General features: G+C 39.3%; 2 protein-coding genes across 3 annotated transcripts in view; one reads left to right on the top strand and one right to left on the bottom strand.

Annotated features, from left to right (window-relative positions):
- Positions 1 to 1,541: 1,541 nt before the first annotated feature.
- On the bottom strand, positions 1,542 to 17,076 carry zmat3 (zinc finger, matrin-type 3). Its single transcript, XM_086089576.1, has 7 exons — positions 16,941 to 17,076; positions 14,831 to 15,057; positions 9,138 to 9,832; positions 8,474 to 8,614; positions 7,360 to 7,526; positions 6,321 to 6,424; positions 1,542 to 6,125 (listed from the first exon to the last, which is right to left on the bottom strand). The coding sequence occupies exons 2-7, from the start codon at positions 14,958 to 14,960 to the stop codon at positions 5,917 to 5,919; spliced, it is 1,446 nt and encodes a 481-aa protein (XP_085945702.1). The 5' UTR covers positions 14,961 to 15,057; positions 16,941 to 17,076; the 3' UTR covers positions 1,542 to 5,916.
- LOC147166363 (phosphatidylinositol 4,5-bisphosphate 3-kinase catalytic subunit alpha isoform-like) overlaps positions 16,981 to 21,030 on the top strand; it is a 19,325-nt gene continuing 15,275 nt past the window's right edge. For both annotated transcript variants that reach the window (XR_015096499.1, XM_086089575.1), the window contains exons 1-8: positions 16,981 to 17,202; positions 17,582 to 17,661; positions 18,455 to 18,547; positions 18,622 to 18,790; positions 18,988 to 19,114; positions 20,033 to 20,242; positions 20,477 to 20,571; positions 20,687 to 20,842. Coding sequence is in view for 1 of the 2 variants with exons in the window: in XM_086089575.1 (XP_085945701.1) it covers positions 18,492 to 18,547; positions 18,622 to 18,790; positions 18,988 to 19,114; positions 20,033 to 20,242; positions 20,477 to 20,571; positions 20,687 to 20,842 (813 nt within the window). In the remaining variant the exon portion in view is untranslated. The remainder of the gene's footprint in view (positions 17,203 to 17,581; positions 17,662 to 18,454; positions 18,548 to 18,621; positions 18,791 to 18,987; positions 19,115 to 20,032; positions 20,243 to 20,476; positions 20,572 to 20,686; positions 20,843 to 21,030) is intronic.

Genomic DNA, 21,030 nt, shown 5'->3' with positions numbered 1-21,030 from the left:
TTTTTTTTATTTCAATAATCTTTTCTATAAAAAATAATAATATATATTTTAAAATTTTTAATATTTTCTTCTTTCTTTTCTTAAAAAAAACCCAGATTATTAAAAATTAGGGGCATCCGGCTTTATATCTGTTAAAGTATATATCAGTTACATTTCTGCTGTATTATTTTGTGACCATGTGGGTCCACAGAAAACTTCAGTCCGTAGAGCTTCGCCCTTTCCATGAACCGACAGCGCTAGCCAGCTCACGTGCAGCTGCCTGATCGTAAATTTTGTGGATAAGACATTTTTTTAAGAGTTAAACCTGCGTTGGCGGCACTGACTATTCCTTACAGCCCGCTTAACAAGCTTTTGACAAGATACAGATTGTTAGAAGGGCTGTTAAATAATTTTTAACAAGCTACGGTTATCATTTTTCGGAACCTGTGGGTCAATGCGCTTTGTACAATTTTATCTTGCAGATAACTTTAATTTGCCAGCCGGCTTTGGGAAGATTACACTTGTTCCAGACATTTAATACAATGTGGTAAACATAAGATTGTTCGTACTTGCCTTAAACAGCGTCACCGGATACCTTAAAATTGGCATAGATAGCTAAAGTAAAACACATCACAGTATGTATAGTACACATATTTGACTTATTACTAACTTTGATTTTTTTATTTATAATGATACTTAAGCATATTTGCAATTTCCTTTATACAAAATAATGGATGGAATGGTTAAGCTTTTGGTAAAAACTTTCAGAAGCCGTACTCACATGTCACTGCAGCTACTACTATACTATATTTTGTTACTCGTATATCCTACTGAAAGTATTTGGACAAAAAAAAAAAAAGAGTTTTTCTTGGTTAAAGAACAATTATGAAAACAGGAGTTTTCATTTCATTTCAGAATAATTGGCTCTTGTTTTTAAAACATCAATATTTTATGAGAGAGATGGAAGTGGAACACATTTTACCTGGACTTGTACATTCTTGAAGGAGTGTGCCCTTGTTATATTGTTCAACAGCCACTAGGGGGAGGCAATGCATAAACATTCTAGAGCACTGTCTAATTCAATATAATTGTAATAACAGTTATTAATATCAGAGGTGGAAAATCCATGTCCAGAAAGTAAAAACTCTGTCACAGTTTGGCTGCCCGTGGTGCTAGCTAGCTCCCTAGCCGGTAAACCAGCACCATGGGAGCTAGCTAGCTAGCTAGCCCGCACCAGGGGCAGCCAAACTGACAGGGTTTTTACTTTCTGGACCTGGATTTGCCACCTCTGATTAATATAGTAATTTCATGTCCTCAATGGTTTATTCAATAATAGCATCCTCCGAGTGTGCTAGTTTTATGTTGATGACATCATCAATATGTCAGTATTGGGATCACTAAATGTAGGTAAACGCTTAAGCAGCAGTCCTGGCCAGGTAGAGTAATAGAAATGAGTCAAAGTAAAACAAATGTTTTTTTGTTTTGTTTTTTTAAACCTTGGAAGCCTTGCAAGCGGCAAGAGAATAAACGAGACTCATAAATGCTGTAATCAACATCGCAAATTAATTATTAATATAATATCCATGTTTATTCTTCAGTAAGAATATACACCATCAAATGTGTGTCTTCAGTCATCCATTCATTCCGCGACAGCAGGAAACAAAGTTCATGTCATTAAGTGGCATCTTTCATTGGTGAACAGCATCATGACAATTCCAATACACCCGTGTCAACATAGAATGGAAAAACATGTCCCTTTGAGTTTCGTCGTCATACACGTATACTAAAAACGAGTTCAGGTTTTTGGGTATGCACATGCACAAAGAATAAGCTCAAAAGATGTATCATTGTAACACATTAAAAATAAATAAAACTCCAGTGCAGATTTGGGCAGCAATGTCAGCAAGCTGAATTCTGAGTGCACAAAAGAGATTTCAAGCGCCTGCGCGATATGCGGCATGATCAAGACAGACTTTAACTTGAGTAAAATTTTATTTATTACCTTAAAAATACAAACTACATTACTCATTGAAGACAATTAGTGTCTTTCAACACATTTTACGAGTACTGTCACAATTAGTCTGTTCAAAATGTGAAAATCTAGAGGACGCCCCCCAAGATCAAAGACCATATTAAATGTAAACTTTCCTGAGAAATGAATGCAATTTTTAAATCTGGCTTGGGACAGAATGGATTTTTGAGTGTCTCATCTCATCATGCACTTGCTTAAACCCAGTTTTATAAATGTTTGTTGAAAAAAGTGGCAATATACACTCCATGTACACTTTTCAGGCTCATGCAAAGGATGCAAATTAAGTGTCAGACGTCTTAAAACTTTGTATATATTTTTTAAAAGTTATTTTTGAGTGCGTTGTCCTTGATGTAAAATGTTCCTGAAAAAGACGATTTAGAACAGTGGTTCTTAACCTTGTTGGAGGTACTGAAACCCACAAGTTTCCTACGTGCATTCATCGAACCCTTCTTTACTCAAAAATAAAATATAATTTAAAAAATTCAGAATGGTATAAGGTAGGGGGTGTCAGGCAATTACATTTTTTAAATTGTAATTAATCGCATGATTCAATAGTTAACTCACGATTAATTGCAAATTTTACATCTGTTTTAACTCATTCACTGCCATTGACGGCTATAGACGTCAAAAATGTATTTGAACTATTTCTATTAGTTATTTTTTTTCTACTTTTGTTAACAAGAGTATGAAAACCTATATTTTTTATTGTACATTTAGAACAGATTAATTTTTGATTAATTGTGAGTTTACTAGTGAAGTCATGCGATCGCCTGACGCCCCAAATTTTTCATAATCTTCAAGTCGCGGCAGGCGATTAAAATTTTTGATTAATCTATAGCCGTCAATGGCAGTGAATGAGTTAAATGTACCATAAAATGTTCAGTAAAATATTTTTTTCTAAGTTTTCATACTCTTGTTAACATAAAAGTGTATAAAAATGTTAAACCAATATAAATATGGCTGCATCTTTTGGTCATTGATACAGTAATTTCACAAAAATTCTGTTAAAATTAAAAAGATGTACTGTACTGTAAAAAACAAGTGTGATATTGATTTGTGTTTAGGTAATATTTCTGCCACTAGATGGCATAATCAGCATTTGTAAGACGGTGACAGCTCAGTGCATTTTTCTTTTCATATTAAGAGCTATCGAATCTTTAACATGAAGTAACTTGTGAAATTACAACTTGACCCAAGTCTCCACAAATATATGCATTATTATTAATTTTGTTACTGCTAAATTTTGACATTGGAAGGAACTTTAAATTAACTGAAAATTACCGCACTCATTTCCACACACCTAGTATAGGGTTTACTGGTGAACAAAATCAACAGGGAGAATAGCCTTTTCATGGAATTTGGCTCGCTACACCTTGAATTCAGAAATTGCTGTTCTTGTACTCACCCTCCCCATGCATCTTAAAAAAGTGTTCCTTTAGTTTTGCTCGAGAGCGAGTTGTGCGGGACTACTTGGTAGAATTAGTTAAGACGCTGACTCCCGTCACTCAACTTAACTTAATATTTACGGAGCACTTTAAAACAACCACTGCCGTTTTCTTAAGATGGAACCCAGGGGCAGCAGATACAATGAAAACAGCAGAGGCCTCAGAATCAAACCCTGTGGAACACCATACGTTCCCATTATAATTGTAAATATTGCACAGATTTGTCCGACCACTTTCTTCTTTCTTTTTTTGCTCGACGTTGTTAGTATGAAGGGATAACAACAATTACGAACCCCTGAGATTGAATGGCCAAACCTCTGGGGTTCGATGGAACCGAGGCTAAGAACCACTGTTCTAGCCTATAGACCCCCATGACCACTGATTCTGCCGATGCTACCAGAGATTTCCCTCCACCATCCTCAGTGGTAGGAAAAACAACAACCCAGTAGTTCCTTGTGTCTCTCATTGTCTCGCTCACATGCTCCAAACTCAAAAATATCAGCACTCGCTCCATACGACTTAAATTCCCATTATAGTCTCCCTTCTATTGAGTTGCGTGTATTCACGCTCCTAACGACGCTCAGAGATGCATGTGGCTTTTGTGTCCGCTGGCCGATATTTACAGCTAATGATGCGGTGGGTTGACACAATGACGCCGCTTCACTGACGACGGATGGGGCAGCGTTGACGTTTGCTTGAGATGAATCCGCTGTATGGCCTTGAGCAAAAGCTGGAAAGCTGCCAAATGCTTCAGTGTGCAACTAACGGGAGCGAGCCTGCTGATCATTAATTTACTCGTGTGATCTACATGGCGACGCAAAATGTTACTTTTTTTTACTACAAAAAAAATAAGTTCCAAAAATAAATGAGTGGAGAAAATATTCATACCTCTGCCAATTTTGACTTGAAGTGAATTTAGTATATTCACTGGAAATTATACAAGAATGTGTAACAAGGCTCTAATGTTTAGTATTTTTTGCATGTAATTACTGCAATGATTCTAAACCTTATCTTTGGTGCAAAATATGAAGTATTTTAATACTAGGGGTGTCGGGCGCTTAAAATATTTAATCGTAATTAATCGCATGAATTCAATAGTTAACTCACAATTAATTTTAAATGTATAATAAAATATTTTTTTTCAAAGTTTTCATAGTCTTGTTAACATAAAAGTGGGATTTTTTTAAACTAATATAAATATGGCTGCATCTTTTAGTCATTAATACAGTAATTCCATAATTCATAAAATTTAGTTAAAATGAAAAAGATGTATTTTACTGTAAAAAACGAGCGTGATACTGATTTGTGTTGGTCATCTTTCTGCCACTAGATGGCATAATTGCATTTGTAAGACGATGGTGACAGCACAGTGCATTTTTCTTTTCATATTAAGAGATATCTAATCTTTAACATGAAGTAACTTGTGAAATTCTGCACATTTTTAATATTGTAAAATACAACTTGACCCCAGTCTCCACAAATATATGCATTATTATTAATTTTGTTACTGCAAAATTTAGATGTTGCGACTGAAATTCCCCCAGTACAGGCTTTCAAAGGGGCGGTTATTAACAGCGCGTTAAAAAAATTAGTGGCGTTAAAAGGAACTTTAAATTAACGCACTAATTTTGACACATCTAATCAATACTATTTTCTCTTACAATTTCATAGTGTTTTGCCACTTCTGATATATATAACAAGCAAGAAAAAAATAAATGGCCATGTTGGTTTTGACTGTAAATGCTAAGTACTGATGAGTAGATGAAATTCCTGACAATTATAGTCTATATATTTACAGACATATTAGTAGACATAAATATGAACCCAATATTAAACACATGTACACTAGTACAGTATATTTACCTACCTACTTACCTTTACGTATTCCTCTAATACATTTTAATAATTTACCTTAACATTATTTACACAGAAAGCAATCACGCAAGAATATAGAAAAGTCATCAGAAATCTAAACGCCATTGCCCGAATATGTCGGCCAAAGCTTACTTGTAATAATTCCGTTCCCCGACGACTGAAGGCACAAACAAGGCCAGTTTGGGTGAAGGCTTAAGCCTGAAATAAAAGGACCAGTCAGGGTCCGCCAAGGCCGACAGATTCATGTTCCGAGTTCCTGTCACATCATCTTAGTTGTGCTTTGGATTTGATCCCATTCACAAGCTACATAAGACCCCCACCAGTGGTTTTGTTTCTCATGTGGCTACAAGACCTCTTTAGTTTCACCCGGATCCTGAGTTGGGAAAAAAAAAGTGGACCAGACGTCTAATTTGACTACAACCAAAGCGGCATCATTTTATGTCTTGTGAGGGTTTTTAAAGAAATTCGATTTTGACACTAATCCCTCAATAAAATGCCCGCAACAAATATTTTTCTTCTCCCATTTTGGTCTCATGCTGTTCCCTCCATCCTCCTTCATCCCGCTTCTTTGTTTCCCACACGGTCTTAGCTGTAGCCCAAGTTCTCCATCTCATTGCGGTACCTCAACTCGGACACTTTGGCTTTGTGTTGCTTGCTTTCCAGATGCTGTCGGAAGTCCGTCTCTTGTTCAGCTCCGCAGTTGCACATGGAGCAGTAGAACTGTCCGCTGGGGGTCACGCACATTGCTAAATCCCTGGGGATCCGCTGCCTCGGTCGGGGGTTGTAGTACGGCCCTGGAAACAGGAAAAACAAAATCGGTGGACAACATTGTTAGCACCCTGTTAATGAAAGAATAATCCAATGTCCCCTATAGCCACACACAGGGAGGGAGACATCAGTTAAAAGAGGTTTAGAATTATTGTACTAACATTTTTGTGTGTGCACAAAGTCTAAAATGAGCCATGCAAGAGGAAGTGATACGCTTTTACCTTGCATGGAGGTAGGAAGCTGTGGACTACGGCGATTTTTCACCAGTCTGTACTCATTGCCATCTTTCCTGTTCCTTCTTGGGCTAACTTCGCCGCTACAATCTCTGAAATTGAAGGTCACTGTCTTTAGCATGACAAACTGGATCAGGAACAAGCCCAAAAACTAAATGTTAACATTTAAACGCTTATCTTTGTCAAACCCTAGGCATGAATGAAACTTTGTGTCTGTTTAGATTAGGGGCGGGAATCTTTGACTGTTTCACGGAGACGACTTTCCCCTACTCCAGTCTGACTCGCTAATGCTAATTAGCGCGCTACTCGCGTCACTTTTATCACTCAAAAGAACGGCTATTCAAACAAAAACGCTTCAGGAATGTATACAGAGAAGTATCTTAACATTACTCACCGGCATATGCTCTTCCTACGCTAAAACACCCCCCAACTTTTATTGGCATAACTTGATCGTGACTTTTTCCTTCTACTCTCTAATGTGGCTACAATTTAACAGTGTATCAGAACATGCGGAACCACACTGCCCCTAAGTGGCCAAATTGTGTACAACATGAACAGCCAATAAAGGTACACACAAACAAGGGAATAAATCAATTTAAATAAAATAGATTTTGGGACATTTAAAATCGATTCTGAATCGTACTAAATGAGAATTGTGGTTCTTAAGAGAATCGCTTTTTTGGCACACTCCTAGTTTAGATATTTGCAAGCTGTACAAATATTTTCAAACAGTTGATATTATGTTAATGTACTTTAAATATAAAAGTTAAGTACAGTCGACTCTCTGTCAATTAGGGACCTGGTCGGCCCATTAAGAGTGAAAATTTGCATATACTGTAAAAACAAAAAACAAAAATTTAACACAAAAATTCTTATAAAAGAAAAAAAAACGCAGAAGAATTTTCTATATGTTTAAATGTTGATTTTTTTTTTTAAATATAAATCTGAACCAAGATATGCAGACTGTATACGTTTTTTCATCTTCAAGCACTTGTTCCAGCACAATGAGCAAATCGTTAAAGCTTACACGTTATTGGTGTTCTGCTGAGCCTCGGCCAGCCGCAGTTTCTTTGCATGGTTCTTGCCCTGGTAGTGAGCTTGTGCAACTAACAGTGAGCTGAAGGAGGCATCACACAGCTTACAATAGTCATTCTCTGTGGCCAAAATCACCCGAGTGGGCCCCTTGTACAAAGCCTGCAGACACACGACAACACAACGTAGCGCTATTTGTCAGACGGGTTCAACAGTAACAGAGAAACAAGCAAAAACAGGAAATTTATTTGCATGAATGATCACACTATCATCACTATTAGGCATGGGCTGATATTAAGATTGTGACCGTATGATAAGTGTGAGCGAAAATACTGCACTTGCACGGTATCAAAATGACAGCTGTAAAAACATTTTAAATACATATTTTGGGGTAAATTAAAAAGTTATGTTTTTCCATTGAACACAATCACAATTTTATTTTTTAAACAATATATAATTATCTGGTACATTATAAATATTTGATAGAATATTTGGTACATTAAGTAACTAAGGAAGAAAAAGATAGAAAGAAAGAAAAAATAGAGGGAAAGAAAGAAAGAAGCAAAAGAAAGAAAGAAAGAAAGAGGGAAAGAAAGAAAGAAAAAGAAAGAAGCAAAAGAGAGAAAAAAGAGAAAATGAAAGAAAGAAAGAAAGAGGGAAAGAAAAAAAGAAGGAAAGAGGGAAAGAGAGAAGTGAAAGAAAGAAAGAGGGAAAGAAAAAAAGAAGGAAAGAGGGAAAGAGAGAAGTGAAAGAAAGAAAGAAAGAAAATGTTAACATTCTCCTTCTGTTTAAATTCTTACTGTGTAAGTCAGTGCTGTCCTTGGGGCAAACTATGTGTTTGCTACTACTGTGTTGTTATTTATTTTATTTTTTTACAATGCACATTAATCAACATAGAAAAATATCACCTCCTCGCACCTGTGAGCTCACCCCTCCCCTCTCTGCTCAGCTCCCCTCAAAAATGAAAAGAAATGACTGATGACGGCCGGTTTCTGCTGTACTGTCATAGAAGTCTTTGACTTTTTAATTCAGATTTGACTTGCGTTGGCAGCAGACGTCATCCCTCCTCCTGCATTAAAAGTGGCTCACCCAATAGGTTGCTGCCTTACCTGCCTTGCAGTATCACAGACGCTCGACCCTGAGATGAGGTTTGTCTGTCCGGCGACCTCGAGGATTTCAGGGATCCTGATGGCTGGCGGCTGCTGACTGCCCGCTAGAAAGTTCCGCAACTTTTTGCTGTGGTTCTTCCCCTGCAGAGACAGAATGTGACCAACGAGTGGAGCATGCTCAACATAAAAAGTAGGGCTGGGTTAAAAAAAAAAAAAAAAAAAATGGTATAATCGATATTGAATCTATTTTCATTTTCAAAGCCCAATAAAAAAAAATTGAAATTAGGGCTTCAATTATGAAGAAAATATTCATCACGATTAATTTGGTATTGTATATAATTTGTTTGTTTTTTGGTACAAAACGTAAGTATGTAAGTTCCTTTTGAACTAAACAAGATTTAATAAATTAGTCATTAAAAAAAAAAAAGTGCAAATAAATAAATTTAAACAACTCCAAATTAGTATTAAGAATCTTTTATTTTTGTTTACGATTATACCGATTTTGTAATTGTGGAGCTTAATAATTAAAATTGTAATTGAATTTCGACACAGCCCTAATCGAAATTGAATCGAACTGAACTCTTGTGACTCAAAATCGAATCGATTGAGGAAATTAGAATCGATACCCAGCCCTAATAAAAAGTGTACGCATGTGCTTGCTAACCTGGTAGTGAGCCTGTGCCTGCTGAGCTGAGTTGACAGTAACATTGCAGAGTTTACAGTACAAAGGTTTGCAAAGTTCCTCCAGGGCAAGCGCGTCCTCCTGCTCCTCCCTGCCCAGAGGAGAGCCCTCTTCCTGGGGCTGCTCGCTGGCCGGGGCTGCCTGACCTGGAAGGGGACCTGGAATAAGACCGGACACTGGCGATGAGATGACAGCAGGTCCAGGCCTTAGGGGCAGTTGTGAGAGTTCCGGGCTCGGGATGAGAGGGGACGACAAGGGGCTGGGCGGCAGCGGGAATCTGTTGGCTCCAGCAGGCACGGGGGGAACCAACGCGTGCGCGTGGTTCAAAGGAGGAGGCCCCAGCGGTTGTACAAGCTCTAAGGAAGGCGGCGCCATTGCTTGCAAGTGGTCCAGAGACGGAGGCCCGAATGGCTGAGGCGGCGGGCCTAAACTATGGACGGGAGCGATGGGGGGAGGCCTCAATGTGTGAGGAGCAGCGATAGGAGGGGGCACCAGAGTCTGGGCGGCGACCAAATGTGGCGGTCCGATTGCCGCAGCGGGCATGACGGGCGGGGGGCCGAGAGGCTGCGTAGGCACCATCGGTGGCGGTCCCAGCTGGTGCAAAGAGTCCATGTGTTGAAAAGGCTGCTGTGCATGGCTGAAGAGACTGAGAGCGGGCTTCAACATGGTCTCGGGACCTGAGGGGAGGAGAGGCCAGGTGAGTTCTCAGATTTCAAGGAAAATGTGCCACCGTTCCAGACATTTGGAGTCTAGAACTAAGGGTCATTAAAAGCATGAATTGAGAGAAAATCGATTCAACAGATCACTTATTAAAGCCTTTTTCAATGCTTTATGATGTCACCTTCTTCAAACCGTGATTGATGATGATTATATTGGAAAAAATCACCCAAACAGACACAGAGGTGGCAAATCCAGGTCCAGAAAGTCAAAACCCTGCCACAGTTTGGCTTTAGCCCCAGGTGCTAACTGTCTTGCTAGTTATCTAGCTAGTAAGTAAAAGTAAAAACCTAGCTAGCACCTGGGGCTAAAGCCAAACTGTGGTAGGGTTTTTACTTTTACTTACTAGCTAGATAACTAGCTAGACAGCTAGCTAACACCTCGGGCTAAAACCAAACTGTGGCAGGGGTTTTACTTTCTGGACCTGGATTTGCCACATCCAGGTGCTAGCTAGCTAACACCAGGGGCTAAAAGCGTGTAGTATGACCTGAAAAAGTATTTTTAACATTGGTTTTGTTAAAAATATATATATTTTCATTAGAATTTTACTCGAGTGGCTAGCTAGCTTGATTTGTTTAGAGGGCTAATTGTTAGCCTTATAATGAAAATTTGTAGCGCATTGTAGAAAAGCTTTCCATATATATATAAAATCTGTTATTGCCTCTCTTTTTTTTAAGCATAATAAAAACATCATTTATATGGCTGTGTTTTTTCTGGAGTAGAATAAAGTGGATGCTTCAAATATTCTGGCAATTTTACAAAGTACCTGCCATTAAAAAGCTCACTCATGTCCAGTGACAATAAGTGGAACTAAGCGTGGTGTTAAACGCGGGATGAAGGAAGCCCGGAGGCAGTAGGAGGCATCTGAAGAAATCGGCAAGTGAAAACTGCGGGACAGAAAAGCTTCACACTTGAGTGGGGATTGGAAAGATTAGGATGAGCCAGCAGCAATGCAGTCGAGCACACAGACTGTTACACACAGATGCACACTTACACACACACACCAGATGACAGCCCCAAGTTGGGTGCTGCACAAATAAATGTGCGTACGTATGAGAGAGAGAACGCCAAAAAGCGGGTTGATTTCAGAAATCAGCTGTTTGTGCCACTTAAGTGACAGATTGTGCGACTCTACGAGTGTGTGTGTGTGTGTGTGTGTGTGTGTGTGTGTGTGTGTACATTGCAGGATCAGTCCTCATCCAACAGCTGTGTCATAGCTTTCATCCCGAATCCTACTGGTTGCCCAATGGCAGCATTTCATGGCCCCGAAATAACACACTGGGCTGTTTGTGTTTCCAATCGGCCATGACAGTCACCTGGCACACTTGACCTCAGATGAAAACTATGCTGGACATTAATTACAATCAGCTGACACCGTTTCCCACTGAATGCTATTAGATGTGTTGGTTAAATAACTAGATCTCATTTTGCATTGATTTTCGCACTACTTTGTCACTTTAGTATCCACCAGCCATAAATACGACTTATTTCATGACAAATAATGTATTGTTGTTTTTCTATGTATGCCAGCAATGTACAAACAGACAGAACAATTAAACATTCTTTCATTGTTTGGTAAAAAAGGTACAATTAAATTGTGTGTCCATCATACTTTTTGTAGGGCTGTGCAATTAATCGAAATTCAATTACAATTTCAATGATTACACTCCACAACTCCAAATCAGCATAATCATAAAAATAAAAAAGATTATTAATAGTAATTTTGAGTTGTTTAAATGTATAGATTTGAACATTGTTTAAATGTTTAAAATAACAAATTTAATAAATTTTGTTTTTCGTCCAAAAGGAACTTGCGTAATTATAGTGTTTCAAAGAATTTTATTTGTCTTAATATTTTTTACATTTTAAAATTTTGTACCATAAAATAAATGATCATCTTAATCACGATTTCAATTATTACCAAAATAATCATGTTTATATTTTCTTTATAATTGAGCAGCCCTAACTTTTTTTGTGCCGTTTTTGTCCGGTGCGTAACTTATTATACAACTCCATTGTGAGTGCTTGAAGTCCTAGCAGTCGTCATGTCATCCTACCCAATTTATCTACGGTGAATTCAAACCAAGTACAGTCAAAGAAAAAAAGCTTGCATGCAATGAAAAGCCCAATTTTAAAAAGCGGCTGATCTGTAAGTTATTCAAGTTGCTGTATTTGTTGTTTTCATTACTTTCATGGTTCAAATGAAGACCCGCAGTAGCCGGACACCAAAGGGGGTTAGAAAAGAGATTTCATTTCATCCATCTTTAAATACTAGTAACGATTGACAACATGCGAGCGCTTGGAAATGTTGAACTGAAACCGACCAGCTTGTAAAGATTCATGCAATACACTGAGTTTAAAAAAAAAAATCATTCTTTATAATGCATTAAAGTTCTTTCCTTGTTAATACATTTTGGCACAGCCTCACTGTTTTACAAAAACAACAACAATTCACTCTGCAACCACAGTACAGTACAATAAAAACAGTTGTATGTATATACACACAGTATGTGAACTCGTGGATATAGTGACAGTAACCATATCTTCCCTCCGTCTGTCAAGCCGATACGACCGACTGCTAAAAGTGGCATTGACGTGACAGTTCATAGCTCCTATGCTGGCTGTTCCTGGATTGTTTGCAGGACTGGGCTCGCTTCCATAAAAAAGCCCAAACAATTATTTACACCTGACTGGCAATGTCAACATTTCAAAGCAAAAAGGCAGGGCCACTGAAATAAAGTGGAAAAGGGATAGAACGGGTTGGTGTCAAATCCAAAATCCTGAATCCCATGCGGTCTCCAAGGGCAACAGAAATGTAGCGGGTCAAACAAGGAAGGTTCAGTCAGTGTTAGGGGTGGGAATCTTTGAACGTCTCACGATTCGATTACGATTTTTTTTTTTGGTCTGCGATTCGATTCAGAATCGATTTTCGATTAAAAATATTTTTACTTTTAAGATTCAAAATGACTTGATTGACAAGGATTTGTGCTTCAATCTATAGATGTGCAAGGAATTGTAATGATCTATTCCAGTCTGATTCGCTAATGCTAATTAGCGCGCTGAAAAAAAAACTTTTATTGGAATAACTTCACCGTGACTTTCTCCTTCTACTCTCTATGTGGCTACAACTTAACAGTGTATTAGATCGCGTGGAACCACACTGCCCCTCAGTGGCCAAACCGGGTACAACATGAACAGCGCTCCAAATAAAGGCACACACAGACATAAGGCAAGACAGTATAAAATAATTTAAATAAAATCGATTCGGGGACATTTAAAATCGATTCTGAATCATACTAAATGAGAATCGCAATTCTTATGAGAATTGATTTTTTGGCACACTCTTAGTCAGTGTATTCCTATAAATCTCTTCTAAAAGCTAATTTTTATCGCTTGGGCTATGGATTTTACTGCTTTGTTGATTGGCATAATTTTTTTATTTATTTTTTACTAGTTTAGCCTTGATGGAGGGCTACAATAATCTTAGTCACCTTACAGTTACATATGATCATGATGACATTGCTAAAACATCTTTCGTATAAGATATATATAAAATGTTCAGTATTTAAAAACGTTTTGTGTTCAAGTGTTAAAAAACGTAAACAATTTATTTCATAAGGTACTATTATTATTATTATTATTACGTTTTTGGTATTGTAACAAGGCTAATTCACCTAGGCATTTTCAGGTTAAATAACTAATAATAATTTCAGTATTTAAGCAGCTGGAGCCAACAACAATCTGCATTTTATTTGCAGTGACTCACTTGCACAATATAAGTAATACATGTATTAAGGCATCCTTTACTTGTGGCTGATTGTAGAGTGGACTGCAAAAGGTTACTACACCAAAAATAGAAAACAAAGTCAATTGATGCCTAACACGCACAGACTTTTATGCTTTCCTTTTACTACTTTTTAGTCGGTAAAAATAGCATTGCCATTTGTGAACTGTGCTTTGTCAAACTTGGTTATATGCAATATTATTCAAAACTCTGATACAGTTGCGACTGTCCTTTTTTCTTTTTCAAAACCTCTTGAGAAGTTTTATTCCCTGCCAGATTTTTGTTTTTTTTCAGGTTCAAATCAAGACACACTAACCTCTTCCTTATTTGGAGCGTGACAATCTCACGGGATCCGCTGAGAAGCTCTAAATAGGCCAAGTGTCTTTTTCTCTAGAGTTTCTTTTTTTTCACCCTTTGTATCACATCAATTATGGAGCAATGAGAAGCACATGCCTCTTGCACTTCTTCCATCTGCTTCACTGGGTAATAAGAAAAGCACAAAATGCATCGTGGACTGAATGAATACTACATCCCCTGTTCACAATTACTGTACTGCACTATGCTATACAATCATAGCTACTATATTGATAATGCAAAGCCATCAACATTTTTTTTTTTTTTGGTTTAGCTTATATGTCCACCTCAAGAATTCTGAGTGTTTGTCCCTCTCAGCATTCACGAACAATTTATGTGGAGATTGTAAGATGGGACTTCTACTTGAACAGATGTTAGGAAAGCAAACCTGCCATCATTTGTGCTGCAGCATGTTGTTGAGGAAAGGACAGCATGAGCAGCGACTGCGTGGGTGTACTGTACAGTACATGGCATGTCACCATCATGTGTGAAGACTGAGCACAATAAACACCGCTGCATGGCCTCATCTTGGCACTTCATCTGCCAACAACCCTCAGGAGTGACACAAGTCAAATACTGCATTAATGTTCAATTAGAAAGGCTCCACATGATCCAAAGCAGACAATCTGTGCATCGGACGACCGCAGCTTGATGTACTCCCCCCCCTCTCTTTGATATTTAGCAGCAGGGCAAAAAAAAAAACGTCACCAAATGGACGATCTGCTAATGCCTCTCGTTTCATTCTCGCTGCACCTCGAGGCATAAAAACTGCTGACAATCCAGTAGCAAAGCAGGTCGTGCGTGGCAAGCATCTCCTTACCTGGCAAGCGGGACAGATAATGGCTGCTGCCGCCGCTGTAGCTGACGGCAGCGGGCGAGGTGTAATTCCTGCAGTATTGTGCGCTCTGGTAATACGCCGCATCCCCGGGGTTCCTCAGCTGCAGCGCCATCACTGCAGACGACGCATCCCTTTGCCAACTTCTCTCCAAAAAAGCGGCCGGCTGGCTGGCTGGGCAGTGTGACAGCGCCTAGCACTCGTTGGGAAAACTGCGGTGTTCACAGAAGGGGGGTGGGGGGGGGGCATTTAAGGGTGACATTCTCATTAAGGGCGAGTACACGCTTACTCAGCGAGCAAGTGCTCAACATCTCGCATAATGATGCTTATTTACTATAACGAACGCGCTATGGTACATAAATAGACCCAGAGACGAGACCGGTCTTGTGCCAATGTTTACCTAGCACCCCCTTCTTAATGGTATAGTCCACGTCCGATACCACCGCGGTTGATTTGCATGGGCGGTAATGATGACACGTATAAATACAGTTTATTGCTACCTCTTCGCTTCCGACACTTTATGGAAAGCTATTTCCGTACGTAGGCCTACTCGATTCATATTCAGACGAAGGTCCATAACTACTACTGTACTTGATTCCTTGTCATATACTAGGAATCCAATTCAGTGCACAAATGGCTTTTTCTGCAATCAGTGAAGACGAGCATACGGAGTAAATTCAACATGTCTACTCGAAGAGAGACAGTAGTGAATGATTTATGTTGTTCTTGCAGTAAAAACTTGAGGATTAGTGTTATAATGGAATTCCGGCGCCGAAGAGTGACGTTGCTCACGAAGAATAGCCAACATCACAGCATATAAACAAATTTGATTGCACATTTTGTTTTGTGCCAGGCTGAAACCAAACCAACTTTCTTACGTTTAAGAAAGTGGGTGTGGCTTGCCAAGCTAAATGTTAACTGGTTCAGTTTGCTGTCCATATGGACTATACGCCATGGAGGAGGCGGGACTTCCGACTTCCGTGTTTTCACCCATCAACTTTGTTTCCGTTTCCGGTTTTGCGACGTGTGGGCCGCGTCCCAGTACTTGCGCTTCCGCCTTTGTGCCACTCGGTTGCGCATTCCCGTCGACGGGTGCGAGGCTGCGAGTGTGTAGTGTCTGTCTCAGTGTCCGAAGCATTTCAGATAGCCGAGCGCGGTTGGGGGGCGCAGGGGTGGGGGGGCGAGTGTTGGAACACGGCCAGCAGTGGCCGGAAACGGCACTGATGTGGTGATGGGCATGACAGTTCTTTTAAGTGAACTGAATCTTTAGAATCAGTTCATTAAAAAGAACCGTTCAAAAGATTTGTTCATCGAATCGTTCGTCTACGCAAACCCTCCCGCCGGCACGGACGTAAAATAAAATAAAAACATAAAACACACAGTTAATGTTATGTTGCTATATTTGTTGTCATGAGTGTGTTTCTATCAAAAACAAAAGTATGTTCACTCACTGAATCATTCCTGAACCGGAATTGGCAACACGTTCATTCACTGACTCGTTCACTCGCTGATCCGCGTTGGCTAACGCCAATAGCATGGGAGTACGTTCGCCCGTGTCTGACGCTAGCTGCTGATTGGTCGTTTGCGAAGATTGACGACATGAGCGTGGCTGAATTCAAATGAACTGAGAAAAGAACGAATCACTTCAGGAAGTGATCCGTTCACTGAAAAGATTCATTATTTTTTAACGAAACGTACGTGAACGACACAACACTACGCTGATGTGTAAAAACCCGGAAGTCCGTGGCATCTACCCCATTGTAATTGGATTGTTGTGGGCTGGTCTCTTGTGGGGAAATACTTAATTATCAGCCCCAAATGATGCCAGCCCACCGGGCAACTGCCCTGTACGCCGGATGGACAGTTCTGCTGTGCTTGCGTGATTATTTGCCACAAATTCCTCAGGATTTTTTTTTTGAAACTAGAAGGACTTAATGACTGACTTGTACTGCATAGGGCGGAAACCTCGTAACTCGAAAACCATCACTTTCCAGCTTGTTCAAACATACCATTAACCTTATACATTATTGTCAAAAGACACAATCCATTTTCAACACTTTAGATTGGCCAAAAATGAGCAAAAAAAAAAAATCACCTCTCACGTGCTGTAGACTGACAAACATGCGTCGATTTGTAATGCCTCGAGCATGCATACTCCAATGTTTAGATGCCGACACACGAGGGAGGACCCCCAACAGACGACGTATTTGGCTGCACAACTTGACCGGACCGGCTCAGTTCACAACATCCTCGCGAGTCGCGAGCGTTCATCATCATCATCATCATCATCATCATCTCTCCTGCTTGAACGCGCTTGAAACCTTTCACCGCGTTGACGCCCATGGAAAAAACGGAAGGTTAGTTTTGTACGCGGTGTAGCAAAAATTTCAGCAGCACGAGTAAATGTTTTAGCAGATAGAACGTCAGACAGCCCATGCGAGTGAACGAGAGGCTAGCTGTTTGCAAATTAGCATTTTTTTTTTGTGTGTGTGTAAAAACGTGTATTATAATGGACATCAATAACTTGGCAGTTTTTGGTACCCGCCGGTGAGATATCACACAAGGTTTATCATCATTATGTCACGTTATGCCTCAGTATGAGTTGGCAGCATCACTGTGCTGTCACTCAAGTTAGCTAGCCCGTTACTAGCCTAGTTGCTAACGTCACCCCCATTTGACCTGATGTTGATGTTTGTGTGCAGTCTCATCTCTCTCTCTCTCTCTCTCTCTCTCCAGTCCACACCTCCCAAGTGACAACATGAGCTTGGATTGAAAGATGAAGGGTGGAACTAGCCTGTCACCTTCTGCTCTCTGAGGTATGCCACTCTTGTTTATCCTCATAATAAAAATAATAATACACTAGTATTAAAATTACTACAATTTGATATTCACATTCTATGTTGGTGGATGGCACTTGCTTCAGTTGAAATGGTAATAGTACCACAAATTCCTTCTGTGATGGGACTTCTGTGTAATTTGTCGAAAGCAAATGATTAAATGGCTTTTTTTAAAAATACATTTCCAATTCAATATGTCAAAATTGAAGATTTGTTTTAGGTTGGCTACGTGTTGTCCCAGGTCCATTCAACTGTTTATTGTTTGAGAATTCAAAGCAAGCTTGTGTGGAGGCCAATGTTTTCCCACTCCCCACATCCTGTTTTGTGAGGAAGCTTCCTTTTTTGGCCCAAAGTGCTTAGCTGCATCCTGATCAGGGTCACAGACCACAGAATAGCTCAATGCACATTATGCCCTTTACTCTGTTTATTTTTGAAAAGCTCATTTTACACAGTAATACTACGCATTCTTTGAAGTGGACTTCCTGTTAAATTCTCAGTAATTTCCCTTCAGTAGAATCAAATGTGAACATTTGTCTTTTTGGTGTTCATTGTGTTTGATTTTGCTGATCAATTGAATTACACTCTTTTTATTCTGGTGGGTAAATTTGTGTATTAGTGTCACCCCCAAAAAATATAAATTAAACTCTCATGTTAGTTATGAAAACTGTAGCCTCTGTTGTGCTGAGGAAAAACGTGTGACTTAGTGGAAGTCTGTATAATCTGTGTGCTCTTGTTTGACAATATTGAACGACTCCTATCCTTGCCCTTGCAGCTTTTCTGTGTGGCTGAACTGGGAGACAGAGAGGAAGATGCCTCCCAGGCCGTCCTCCGGGGAATTATGGGGGCTCCACCTGATGCCCCCCAGGTAGAGCCTGCCAAATTCAGTTAAGATACGCATGTAATTTGGGTACTTGACAAGGAATGGGTGTGTATCTGCAGGATCTTGGTGGATTGCCTGTTGCCCAATGGGATGATTCTGACCCTGGAGTGCCTCCGTGAGGCCACTCTCATCACCATCAAGCATGAGCTGTTTAAAGAAGCCAGAAAATATCCCCTCCACCATCTCTTGCAGGAGGAGACGTCTTATATCTTTGTCAGTGTTACTCAGGTAAGCATACATAGTCCCCCACTTGAGTATAATGACAGACAAACCAGTAATCCATTATAAATGGCATTGACAACAGCCATGAAACGTTTATTGACACGCCGTGTAAATGCTTAACGAAAACGGTCTCGATTTTGCCTTAATTCTTCACTATAGAACATAATAGTTGAGAGAGAGAGACTCAATTTTCTTGTCTATAGGAAGCTGAGCGGGAGGAGTTCTTTGACGAGACACGCCGGCTGTGCGACCTCAGACTTTTTCAGCCTTTCCTCAAGGTCATTGAACCAGTTGGCAACAGAGAGGAAAAGATCCTGAACAGAGAGATTGGTGAGTCTCAATAGAGCCAGATGAATGGGTTGTGTTCCCTTTTGGCTCATTAATTTGAAGAGTAAGAAGGAGGGAAAAGTACAAATGTTGGTGTTCATTTCAAATACATTATAAGGCTGCATATTAGCAAAAATAATCCTTTGAATGGCATTTGTATTATTTCATTTGGGGAAATACAGTATGACGTCCTATGATAACACACTAGTATTAAATATTAAATATTAATAGTAATAGAAGTTTACATTGCACATTTTTGGGGGCGCCACCATGAGCCATGTTGTGGTGGGCAAGGCAGAACTGGGATATTCATGATAAAAGAGAATACGTTTCACTTAATTATTTCATATTTCGCTTCTTTATATTATATTATTCAATCCGTAAAAAAAATTCTTCTGTGTAGCTACTTTTTTTTGCATGTTGGGTTTTTATTGTAGTAACAAAGCTTAATGAATATTTAACAATATTTGACATTTTCTGGACTTCATATCTTGTTCAAGATATTCCTTATGGAAGGATTTGAATTGACACACAATAGAAATGTGCGCAGCACAGTGAAAAAAGTCATGACAATTGATGGATTTAAGTGGGTTAAACTGAAAATATTGAACATTGAATATAACCGCTTGCTGTCATTCATTTTGTGTTGATTATTTTTATTTGTGTGTGTTGATCAGGGGCAGATATAACAAGTTTTTACTTCTTTCTGTCGCCTTTCATTTATTTTCTTTTAAAGAGTGAAATACATTTTAGAATTCAATAATTGAAATTGAAAAAAAATTGCTAGAATGTGTTGATTTTATCATATTTATTTATGAAACCTATTTAAAACCCTGTGTTGGCAACACGAGTAGAAGTTTGAAACTATACATCTAATTTCTCATGCAACCTGTTAAGATGAAAACGTTCTTATTTTGCCAGGTTTTGCCATCGGTATGCCCGTGTGTGAATTCGACCTGGTGAAGGACCCTGAAGTTCAGGACTTCAGGCGAAACATCCTGAATGTGTGTAAAGACTCTGTGGAACTGCGAGATGCCAGTGGGCCCCACAGCAGAGCCCTTTACGTTTATCCGCCCGACGTAGAATCCACGCAAGAACTCCCAAAACACTTTTACAGCAAATTGGACAAAGGTAAGGCGGGTTTGCATGATTTTACTATTATTTGAAAGAAAGAAAAAAGTCTGTGAAATACTACAGCAGTAATGAATCAGGCTACCAGTGAACTGAAAATGTTTTAATTCAATATCAACTGCTTGTTTTACTTGGATTCCAGCCCATATTGCATGATCCCAGCCTTTTCAAGAAAGATCCACTCAGAAATGCATGATTCAGCATTTCTCACCTGTTTGTCTGCGTCCGTTTTAGGTCAAATCATTGTTGTAATTTGGGTGATTGTTTCCCCGAATAACGACAAACAAAAGTACACGTTGAAGATCAACCATGACTGCGTGCCCGAACAGGTCAGTGAATGCATGTGTGCAATCCCAGCTAAGCAGAAATACAAGATCGGGCTCACTGCTTTACCAAAACCAACAATTCAGACTTAAAGAAAAAACATCCTTTTGTTGATTGCAGGTGATTGCAGAGGCCATTCGAAAGAAGACACGCAGTATGCTGCTCTCGCCCGAGCAACTGAAAATGTGTGTTCAGGAATATCAGGGTAAATACATCCTCAAAGTGTGCGGCTGTGATGAGTACCTGCTGGAAAAGTACCCAATCAGCCAATATAAGGCAAGTCACATGTATGCAAAAAGCATACTATCATAATTTGAGAAAGGGGAAAAATACTTTTTCATGACACAATAGATAGATAGTAGTAGTAGATAGATTGGTAGAAATGTCAAGAGCATGATTTAAAAAAAAAAAAAAGTGGTTCTCAAATGGGGGTACGTGTAGACACTGTACGTGATATATTAAAA

Source organism: Leptonotus elevatus, chromosome 11, assembly GCF_054856555.1.
Source record: "Leptonotus elevatus isolate MCC_2025b chromosome 11, RoL_Lele_1.0, whole genome shotgun sequence".
Classification (NCBI taxonomy): Eukaryota; Metazoa; Chordata; class Actinopteri; order Syngnathiformes; family Syngnathidae; genus Leptonotus; species Leptonotus elevatus.
The sequence above is the reverse complement of the archived record's forward strand: the minus strand, read 5'-3'. Positions and strand labels throughout refer to the sequence as shown.

Excerpts from the sequence above, each read along its gene's own strand:
- zmat3 (XM_086089576.1), bottom strand. The coding sequence starts at position 14,960 with ATGGCGCTGCAGCTGAGGAACCCCGGGGATGCGGCGTATTACCAGAGC. Across the intron at positions 7,527-8,473 it reads TCTGTGATACTGCAAGGCAG|GCTTTGTACAAGGGGCCCAC; the intron begins GTAAGGCAGCAA and ends GTGTGTCTGCAG. Across the intron at positions 6,425-7,359 it reads CAGCAGAACACCAATAACGT|AGATTGTAGCGGCGAAGTTA; the intron begins GTAAGCTTTAAC and ends CTTCAATTTCAG.